Source organism: Larimichthys crocea, chromosome X (genome assembly GCF_000972845.2).
Source record: "Larimichthys crocea isolate SSNF chromosome X, L_crocea_2.0, whole genome shotgun sequence".
In the NCBI taxonomy this organism is placed as follows: Eukaryota; Metazoa; Chordata; class Actinopteri; family Sciaenidae; genus Larimichthys; species Larimichthys crocea.
The window spans coordinates 13726925-13738190 of NC_040020.1; the positions used below are offsets into that span (position 1 = coordinate 13726925).

The 11266-nt window shown below is 39.9% G+C and overlaps 1 protein-coding gene across 2 annotated transcripts; it reads left to right on the forward strand.

Moving 5' to 3' along the window:
* The first annotated feature begins 3867 nt into the window (after window positions 1-3867).
* On the forward strand, window positions 3868-10820 carry ednrba (endothelin receptor Ba). Of its 2 annotated transcripts, none has more exons than XM_010751677.3 (8): window positions 3868-4135; window positions 4929-5389; window positions 6248-6360; window positions 7519-7723; window positions 8187-8336; window positions 8695-8828; window positions 8969-9077; window positions 9829-10820. In XM_010751677.3, the coding sequence occupies exons 2-8, from the start codon at window positions 4976-4978 to the stop codon at window positions 9961-9963; spliced, it is 1260 nt and encodes a 419-aa protein (XP_010749979.2). In that variant the 5' UTR covers window positions 3868-4135; window positions 4929-4975; the 3' UTR covers window positions 9964-10820. The 2 variants fall into 2 exon arrangements, with proteins under 2 accessions (XP_010749979.2, XP_019112752.1); XM_019257207.2 differs by having other exon boundaries at window positions 4125-4212.
* The last annotated feature ends 446 nt before the right edge of the window (window positions 10821-11266 follow it).

An 11266-nucleotide genomic window follows, 5' to 3' on the forward strand; every position in this document is an offset into this window, starting at 1 on the left:
TTCAGCTGTAAAGTCAGTATGTCCTGCTCCTAACAATGTGACCTCTGAGGGTGTATTGTGTGTTGGGTAAGGTGCCCTCTTGTTGATACTGAGGGCGATGAATCCCCACTTGTTCAAAACAAGTCAGCCCTTTGTCCTTGTCGATGTGGTATATGAGAAGACGATTTTAAGCCCTTAAAGAAATTAGCTCTGAGAGATGGGGAAGGTCTCCACACGTTAACCAGCACAGGCGAAATGCTTCCGTAAAAGACATGAGAGGAAAGAGCGGGCCTCTCTTTGTTTTCAGCTTTAAATCTGTTTATGGGGACATTAGTCACTGTCAGACAAGAGCAGTACAAGTCTGTTACTAATATTGTAGATAGTAAAACATGAGTTTGAGTGACAGCTACCTATTAGCCATTGAAGTTTGGGCTTCTTTTAAAGTAAAAGGCCATGAACTAGTGGAGTCACGTAGGCTATTTTAGCAATCACAAGATTGAAAAGCAAAATTATATATTACTCATTAAAAGTTACGCTACAGCTTAAGTAATTAGTTAATGCCAATGTTTCGTTGTTACATTGATTACTAACCATCAACAGCTAGTTTACCATTAGCAATTAACACTGTGAGCTACACGTGCAAGATAGCTAAGAAGACACAACATGTAAATAAGAGTAAAATAGTTGCGGAAAGACTCATGCTTTTATTTTTTCAGTCACGTTAATGATTCCCAAGAGAGAACATTTCTTTCTTCGCTACAGTTACTGAGTCATGTAGGCTTTCAGTGTTTGATGCTTGTTGCCTCGGGGGGTTGAACCTGAGCCAAAGGACTGTCTCTCTACTCACAAGGCTGACTTACTGCTCCTCACATCTCAGGCGTGATATTGTGATAGCTTAGCCATCACATGGCATGTAGACCATCCCACAGAAACATGAACATAGCTGCAAGCAGCATCTAATTGGAAAGGGAGCAAACATGTTGAAATGGTGATAATATTGTTGAAGAATGAACGGGCATGAAAGAACGTCTGTTTGCAGTTCCAGGTTATCACTCAGCTCTCTGAAACATCTTCATATTTTGGCATCCAAGCTAATCCCTTATCCAAACAAAGATCCAATATTAACCTTGGAAACAGTAGTTTGACAACAAATTCTTAGAATAAGTTAGTTTGAACTTTCAGCCACTTTTGTCCAAGAGTTAGTTGATGGTTTAGTTTAGTTTAGTTTTCACTTCCTTTCCTTTCCAAGTACCTCAAATTTGCACTTTGTACCTCAAAGTTGTAGTGTAGCACTAGAGTAAAAGTACTTAGTTACATCCCACCACTGGTATATAGCACATGTGAGGTCACATGATACAATACAAGTTTACACTGTACAGTACTATTCATGCTGAGTAAATCTGCATGAAGCATGAAGGAACATGGATGTTTATTAAGCCCTTTAGGTAGGTGTTTACAATTCAACTGTTTGATATCTTCAATACAATAAGCCTCCTGTTTTTTGACCCCCACACATTAGGTGACAAAGTTGGAATAAGAACAAGACACAAAATCGAGACAGAATTAGTCTTGTAATATGAAAATAGGTGTAAGGACACACCCACACGTTGGGTGAACTTCTATGGCCACTCACATATAACTGTCTTTGATCTGGTAGTAAAACTGACTCTGTAATTTTAGTGAGTAGAACGCTAATTTAACAAAGATAAACATCTCTTGAACTCTTTTGCTGAAGTGCACAGGCTGCAGACAAACAGTAGAAAAAAAACACTGAGTCTACCCAATAGAAGTTCCTAAGGCCCCACTGAGATGGTAATCTATCAACGGAGAAACACATCTGGTGCTGATGTCCGTCTGGCTTGAGTGTAACTCTTCTCAGAAAAGAGCCTCACAGGGGGGGAATAAGACTAGACTAATACAGGTGTGGTCTAGACAGTATGAGAAACAGTATCTCATATCATGAATGTAAAACAAATAGGAGACTCACCAAAGTTAGCTTTGACATAGTGTATCACTAGATCTATATGTGAGCGGAAAATTGCTCTACAGTTGCTTTACACAACATATTTATCACTGTCAGTAAAGTCAGAGAGAGAAAATAAATGCATGTGGAGTGACACCAGGATGAAGAGGAGGGTGGAAGAGGAGAAACACCCTCCCCCGTGACAGGAATGAAATATTTTCATGGGAAACGTGTTTTTTTTTATTAACACTAGCAGAGGTTTGATATAGAAGCTAGATGTCACCTTGAGTTTTCTCACTTTAGGAAAACATGCATGGTACATACAGAAAGATATCGTGCACAGTTTGTACAGACATTCGTGGCCCTCAGAGGATGTATCCTACTGACTTAAATCATCCACAAGTGGAAACCTCTGTGGCTGTTAGAAACTGCAGTTCCTCGAATGTCCACTTAAGGCTGGCACCAAAATGAGTCAGTCTCCATAAGCCCCCATATAAAAATGCCCAACTTCACAGCAGCAACCAACCCACCACACTCTGATCATTACATTAACTATTTAAAAAACCTGTTAGTGACGTCTATGGTTACCGCATGATTTTAAAGCAACATTATGGAGAAAACTGTATTTTTGTCATTTAGCTCCACCAGTTGAGTGCAATACCACTGTCATAAATATGGAAGTCTGTACACATGTATTTGTTGTTTACTTATGATTAAAAAACTAGTGAGTCGACAACTTTGCCAAACATCAAGTAAGGTCAACAACACAGCAGCCAGCTAATAGTATTACATACTAGTTCAACAGCGAGAAGATCAAGATATACTTTTGTCTGGCGGCTTCTCGCTTGGTCACTCCTTTTCTCTTCTTAGCTTTATCTCTTAGCCACTGCCATTATCTATGACCATTCCACGATCAGTCCAAAGCTCCTGTGCACCCAGACTAATTAAGCTACCATCATCAACTGCAACTGTAGTTCACAGCACTTTACTTTACTGTCCACCAGGAAACTCTGTAAATCACAGAGAGAGTTGAGGGAGAGCAACCGGAGGACATCAGAGGGAAAACCAGAAAACATTTTCTCCATAAAATCTGATCCAGTTTCACAAAGATTAGTGATTTAGTTGCTGGTGTGCATCACACAATTCTGCAAGCAGAGCCCAAGTTTACACTGTTACAAAAATGAGGTTTATACTGTGTTTCAGATGTCTTAAATCTATATGATCAATATGATGTGTACGTGAGTTCCTACTTCTCACAAGTTCTTTTTTCACTTCTCTAATATGATTGTGTTGCAAAAAGCTGGCAGGGTAAGGTAAAGTTCAGGTTAATGTATAAATAGAAGTCCAGAACAAGTTCTCTAAAACCACATTTTAGAGATAACAAGTTAAACGTAGCAGTGGCTAATGTGTCTTCCGAATCATTCTACCACAATGAGTAACAGCTTGGCAATGGTGCAGTAATCTACCATTTGACAGCACATTGACTGGACATTGACTGGACATTGACAGTCTGATAAGATCGAAGTGGTAGGACTGTTGTGGATGCAGATTGAATTAAAAGGTTCAATATCATACATGTAAATAAATGTTACGAAAGAGAACAATGGGGTAAAATGGAAACATTTTAATAGGACAAATTAAAGTAGCAATGATTAACCCTTTAAGAATATTTATGGATGATACCATTTAGAGATAAAATTTAACAAACATAAAGTAAGGTGCTGTAAACTCATCACTGAGTACAAAAACACACTATAACTCCTCATGAACTGACTTTACCTGGTTTCCTCCTTAAAATAAAGCTGCGTTGATGAACACTGAATAACTTGTGAGCATCCTGCCTGAATTTCCTCTGTCTTCCTCCACCCCCTCCTCTGCATAAGAAGAGGAGGGGTTGGAGGGCAGGATTAGCTCAGCAGACTTGAGGCTGTGTATACTGAAAGTCACCAGTCAGTACTGGAGAAGAGTGAACTACCAGAGGAGCTGCTGGAGCCTCTGGGTCACAGATCAGGAGCTTTTTCACTTTGGCACCAGTGACAGAGAGGACAGCTGCCGTTGGAGATGACTGGACACTACAGGAAGAGCAACATCCACTCTGGGAACTTTTCTCTGTCCTAAAGTTTGAGCCTCACTGAGGAAGTTTGATCTAAGAGGCACAAAGATTGGAGGACTTCTGCCTAATTTAGGAATTAAGTAAGTCTGAGAATAAACAGCACTAACGGGAGGACATTAATTGACTGAAATAGGGACTGTATGAAAATTACTTGGTGGTGAGTGTAACCTTATGTTTGTCTTTGTTTAAAAAAAAAGAAAAGAAAAGGCCCTCTTTAGGGGTTATTAATGTTTTTCTTTAAACTCCCCTTGACTTGTCAAAATAATATGTGTTAAATTGGAATAATTTTGTGTACCTTAATTTAAACCTTATTATAATAATAGAATTTCTAATGTGCGTCAACAATGAAAACATCAATTTAACCTGATTTTGAGACTTCAGAACTGCTGCCATCTGTATGTGGCAGCACACCTTTATAAAACATGGCCCACATGAAAGTAGTTTTTCTGATGTAACTATTTATGTAACTATTAAAAAAATGCAAAAAAATAATAGATCCTTCCCTGCTCTGCCAGAAAAAAAGTCATACTATTCCATCCTTCGCCAAATAAATAAATAAATAAATACTATAATAAGTGATTATATAAAATTAGAAAAAATTACAAATTGTCCTTCTTTTGACCCCCTCTCTCCCACTGATCATTTTTGTACAGTCCCTAAACTAAAAATGATGCTGCTTTTTTTGCAGGGTGTGTCTGTGGATCTTAATTTTCTTGTGAGCTTGTATGAAGATGACAGCTGAGTGCGATAAAGTCACATAATTAATCCCAATATCCTGACTAGACAGTGAGGCTGTTGTCAAATGGTATAATAATTTTCTATATGCTATAGTCAGATAACAGGCATCAGTACAGTACTTTCTTTGTGTTCCAGGCCCTCAAAGAGGATCAGTTGGATAATAGCCTCAACCAAACTTTAAGATGAAGACTCATCTCCTCTGCTTGGAGTTACTCCTCTTGGCGGGTCACATCCTTGTAGCCAGTGGTCAGATGGAGCCAAAGAAACAAGTGCCCCAAGAGCCTTCTACTGTTACACAGAGACTTGGGCTTGTGGAGAGAGATGTGCAAGGTCCGGTGAGACCAAACATTACAATGCCCCGCCGTCGACTACTTCCCATGTGCACTGGACCCACGGAAATCCGAGACACCTTCAAGTACATAAATACGGTGGTGTCCTGCCTGGTGTTCGTTGTGGGTATTATTGGTAATTCCACTCTGCTTAGGATCATCTATAAGAATAAGTGCATGCGTAACGGGCCCAACATCCTGATCGCCAGCCTGGCACTTGGAGACCTGCTACACATCATCATCGGCATTCCCATTAATGTTTACAAGGTGAGTCAAGGTGGAGAATACGGCTGACTAAAAAGTTTATACCATATAGGCGCAGTAACAGGTTTAAAATGTCATAACTGCTTTTATTTGCAGTCAATTAAAAACTTTGTTTTCAGTGAATCGCCTCCCCCCTTTAGGTTTATTACAATAACTTTGTGAGGTCATATGCAAATATTTAGCTGTATATTGGACTTTAAATCCTTTACACACACACGTGAGCACACACATACACACACTAGAGAGGGGGCTTCCAAGAGTTTTTACATGTTATTACTTTACTGGATTCTGAGCTCCTCTATATCCCCTCCTGTCTCTGGCATGTTATTATCTGTTTGTGTGTCTTTGTGTGTGTGTTAGAGAGACAGAGAGAGAGAAAATTTATGTATATTTGGGTAAGGGGGCAAGCATGTTAAAACAACTGGACATGGTTGCATACCAGAGCAGAGACAGGAGAGACAGGGTGGTATGGGGTGACACAGGGCCACATATGATTCCAATTGATCTACACTCACATTCCAGTGGCTCATCCAAAACAACCATGAAAAGCCCCATACAGTACATGTTAAGCAGAGTTTTGTTGTTCTCCAGGAACTACCGTACCTCTCTGGGTTATTGGGCTTTGAGGTCAAAAGCCTTTTTTATTTTCAAGGAAAGAGCAAAAACTTTAAACCTGTCAAGGAGAGAAAAAAAAAAACGTCTGAATGGTCACGGAAACCGATAAGTTCAGGTTCATGCATATCAACACTGGATGCCTGAGGCTGGGGAAAACAACGCGGGCCAGACAATTCGCTTCACTCTCTCTCATGGTTCAACTCAGTCATCAACTCGTTCTGTCTCCGTCTCCGTCTCTCCCTCCAGCTCTTGGCAGAGGACTGGCCTTTCGGCGTGACTCTCTGCAAGTTGGTGCCGTTTGTCCAAAAAGCTTCTGTGGGGATCACAGTGCTGAGTCTGTGCGCTTTGAGTATTGACAGGTAAAAAACACATCCAATGTACAACCCAAACTCACCCTTTCTCACATGGTTAGCTCCTATCTTCAGTTCCTACATAAACAGTGAGGGATTACAAACACTGTCAGAACAATGACTTTTGACCTGACTTGTGATCTCCTTGCTGCTTTTAACTTTGGTAATCAATATATTGACACATATGACTGTCAACTACACTGTGAGCTTGGGATAAGGAACTTGCGTCTTATATTTTTATTAAAATGTAGATGGGTCTTAATGTAGTTTTCATATTAATAATCTTCAGATGTTACTTTATATCTGTCTGATGATGATGTTTTAAGAAAGATAGAACATTTTAGTTTTGTCAGTCGGGATGGGACCGAAATAGATCCTCTTAAGATTTTTGACATTTTGTCAGAGTATGCCTGTTAAACTTACACTGAAAGATGAAACGATGAAAAGAATAGTGTAAGATCTTAAATGTCTGTACAGTAAATAAAGTGTAACAACTAGGAGGTAGCACTAAACCTTAACATACCAGGTGAGTCATGTAAAAAAAAAAAAACACCCTCACAGTTGTTGTGAACAGAATATTTAGTTATAGAGACTAAAACATTTTTCTGTACCAGGCTGGAAACATGTTTATTTCTGCTGTGAAGTTGGACATTTGAACATGGGGACTTATGCAGACTGACTCGTTTGTCACCAACCTCAAGAGGCCATTCAAAGACTATACTTGGTTTCAGGACAGTAGCCCAGAACAGACAAACTAAACTCTGGCTCTAGATAGGGCTTTTAACTTTTTTTTTTTTTTTTTTTTGGTGCATAACGCAACTTCCATAGTTTCTCCTAAATGTTAGGAAGGATAGCGTAAGGTGCAACCAGCAACTACACCACTAGGTTCAACTAAATCCTACACACTGGTCCTTTTCAGAATCAGAATCAGAAATACATAAATAATCCCAGGGGGAAATTATTTAAAATCACTCAGTCAATCATCATATCTTGTTTGTTTGATCAGTACAAAAAGAGTGTAAAAACAGCACTTTGTAACTTTAGAGGGGCTGGTTAGCCAAGTTAAGTTAACTCTTTACATAAAGTGAATATGTGTGTTTCCGAAATGTATTTCTTAGATTAATGTTCTGTTGTTTGTTAATTGACTTCACGTGTTGGATCTTCCAGATATCGTGCTGTGGCCTCATGGAGCCGTATCAAAGGAATCGGAGTTCCAAAATGGATGGTTATCGAGATAGCGCTGATCTGGATATTATCCATCATCCTGGCTGTGCCAGAGGCAATAGCCTTCGATATGATTACCATGGACTACAAAGGAGAACACTTGAGGATCTGTTTGCTGCATCCCATGCAGAAAAGTAGCTTTATGAGGGTCAGTTGTGACACACAGATGCTCAGCATATAATTCATTGTAGAGGAAAAACAGCGTGTTGACACAGCTGTGAACGCTGAAAACTTGGACACGCACATATCATACACACAGCGACTCGTACAAACCCATGGAGATACAGATGTTGGCGCACATGCTGACCTGAAACTGACAGAAAATACGCATGCGGTGTTTGCATGTGTGCGTATATGTGTGTGTTCAGGTGTCTTTCATTATCTTAAGAAATAACATCCATGAACACTTTTAATTCCACTGGGGTACTTTGATGAATTGATTTTTAAATACAAGTCAACTGAATTTGAGACACACCCTCACTTTGGTTTAAACCAGACTGAGGATGTACTCCATAAATTTACTTCTGACATGTTTCACATTTAACGTTAAGATCTTTTGTACGGATGTTCGTGCAATAATCCAGAGCCGTTATTCTACTTTCTTTGTGTAGTTTTATAAAACAGCGAAGGACTGGTGGCTCTTCAGTGTATATTTCTGTCTGCCGTTGGCCTGCACTGCTATCTTTTACACCCTGATGACGTGTGAGATGTTGAGGAAGAAGAATGGTGTCCAGATCGCTCTCAGTGACCACCTCAAACAGGTTTGATGATGGCTTTTAACTCAGTGAATTGATTGATGACTGTTTACATGTTGGACGTTTAGAGTTAAAATGACATTTTTCTAATTTACTGGGAAGACAAACACAAACCTGACCATTTATACATTTACAAGTGTTTTATTAAAGTTATAAAATAGAGTTATGACTTCTTTTTTTTTTTTACCATCAGCGTTAATCCAGTGTAACTTCACACGTCGACTTAATTTGTTTTGATTTATGATAACTTTTTTTTTTTTTAAGTTTCCAATATAAATTTCATCATGACTCTTTCTGAGCCAAAACTGTCAGTATGATATGTGATTATACAGTAATTTATGTGTGTTTATGTGTGTGTGTTCAGCGAAGGGAGGTGGCTAAGACGGTGTTCTGTCTGGTTCTGGTCTTTGCTCTGTGCTGGCTCCCTCTCCATCTCAGTCGTATCCTCAAGCTCACCATCTATGATGAGAGAGATCCAAACCGCTGCGAACTGCTCAGGTATGGAGGAAAATGCATGTCTCACAGTGCACAAAAAATAGAGTAGAGAGTAGACTAGATCATTTAGGAGAAAAATGACTCACCCTCTAGCAAGGGAGAGCGAGAACACTAATGCGTCTCTGTGTGTGTAACCCTTTTAGTTTCTTTTTGGTGTTGGACTACATTGGCATCAACATGGCATCTGTCAACTCCTGCATCAACCCGATCGCCCTCTACATGGTCAGCAAGCGCTTCAAGAACTGCTTCAGGGTAAGGTCTAATTTAGTTATTAACATACACCACATGCAAGGAAGTTAAAGAACTTATTTTTGGTTGAACACTCTTATTCACTTTCTTGCTCATGAGAGTATTGAAACACTTATTTCTGTATGATTTTATAGAAGCTACCACCAGCATTTGGATATCTTAGCTTAGGATATAGACTGGAAATGCGGGGAAACAGCTAGCCTAGTTACAAAATCAGCTTACCTTCTAACCTTTGAATCCCACTGGGCACAGGTCTGTGACGTCGCAACCGTGACGCTGTTGTGGTCCATTCTCCATATGGAGAGCTCCCAGAGCTCCCATTTCCGCTAGATTGTTAACTTGCTCAGATTTGGTGATTTTTTCTTAGTTTATGGGCTTCTACCATGGGTATTCTCCACGGTGCAGAGCGGACAGCCGCTTCTGGGATGCTTCTAAAACATGATGCGTCGCTTCTGGTATAATCACAAGCATTGTCTGGAATGGCCATGATCAACCCCAGCAGCTGCGTCGTCACATGTCGCAGCCTTGCACAGTGGGACTGAGCCATAAAGATTACTAAATTTCATAATTAGCATTACAAACTAAAGACATGGATTTGGCGAGTTATGTGTCTTCAGTTTTAGATTTACAGACACGTGAGTGGTATCGATCTCGAACTCTTGGCAAGAATGTGAATAAGCATATCTTGTAGTCTGGACTAAATTTGAGGCAACAACAAAAAAGCACATTTTAACCACCTTTCTTTACCCTCTAGTCCTGCCTGTGCTGTTGGTGTCTCCCAGCGGAGATGCTGATGGATGAGAAGCAGTTGTGCATGAAGCTGAAAGTGACTGACCGAGCCTCCGAGCAGAGCAACTCCCGCATGACCAACAAATCCACTACAGCCTGAAAAGAAGTAAGAAAGGAGGGGATATGAGGTTAAAAAATTCCTAAATATTGAAGTATGGATGACTGAATGAGGCTATGTGCCCGTTCTTGCCTCATCTACAACACCATATGAAGTCTCTTTTAAATTTGAGCAGACATGCTTTTGGAAATTAGCCCTCACTGAGACGAAACTCCTTCTAAACTCAATCTCTGAACGCATGCCATCATGGACCGCTGCACGCCCTCCCTGTCCAAGAAGAAATTGGCGTCAGTGCACTTCAAAAGCTGTATTTTTGGACAACAAATGTGAGATGCGTGAAGCAGGCAAATGGGTGTGAACAAAATCAAATATCGAGAACTGAGCAGGGTCGAGGTTCAGCACAAATGTTATGTCAAACTGTCGATTAGCGAAGACAGCTCATCAGGCTCGCTGCCTGGATAGTGAATGTTACAAAGTGCTGCATTGTTTGGACACCAGTGTGACACTGTGTCGATACCACACGCTGCAGCAGCTTGGAAGAGTTTAACCAGTCAATTTAATGCTCTTGTTGAGATTTGTTTATTTTGTGATGTATTTCCTTTAATATGTATGTATGAATGTATGTATGTATGTATGTAAGTATTTAGCATTTTGCGTACTTTAAATGCCTTTAAATGCATTGCCTCTGTGTCATTTTCCCATTAGTTATTGAACTACTGATGTTGAGTGATTTAAGCTGTTTGACCATTCAGTTACTGTGTTATATCTGGTCTGTTGTTAAGGTTTTATGCTTTTTGTGACTGTACCTCCCACATTATTTTAAACTAACTCCTTACCTGAGCTGGTATGACAAAAGCTAGCGTTTTCTTCTTGCAATAAATATAACAAACAACAAACTACTTAGTTGTGTACATTTTTTTTTTAAATAAAAGCATTGATTTTCTAGACATTTTCTGTTCAGACACATTTATGACTGTAAATGTTTAAGCTTTGCCTGTTATTGTAGCCTGACTCTGTGTGAGTCTTTGTGTATGTGAGCATGGGTTTGATTTAAGTGTAACGGCAGGCGGCATCATGTGATGGTGAACGCTAACACAGAACATTACTGTGATCTCTTTATTTTTCTCCCCACTTCTTCACTGCAAACACACACACACACACATGCACACACACACACAGCTCTGACCTGGGAATGTTCCTTCAGGCTAAACCAGTGTCACGCATGTCACATTAGCTGTCAAAGAAGCTCTCTGTCCTGTGATCTCTCACCACCCCTCCTTGACTCATCTCTTCATCCGCTCTCCTTGCCTGCACTTTCTTTCCCTGCTTGTTTTTCCTTGTTTTT

Bases quoted from the DNA above. Each gene is read 5' to 3' on its own strand.
- ednrba (XM_010751677.3), top strand. From the start codon at position 4,976: ATGAAGACTCATCTCCTCTGCTTGGAGTTACTCCTCTTGGCGGGTCAC. The intron at 6,361-7,518 runs GTAAAAAACACA...TGGATCTTCCAG, and splicing joins TGCGCTTTGAGTATTGACAG to ATATCGTGCTGTGGCCTCAT. The intron at 8,337-8,694 runs GTTTGATGATGG...GTGTGTGTTCAG, and splicing joins TCAGTGACCACCTCAAACAG to CGAAGGGAGGTGGCTAAGAC.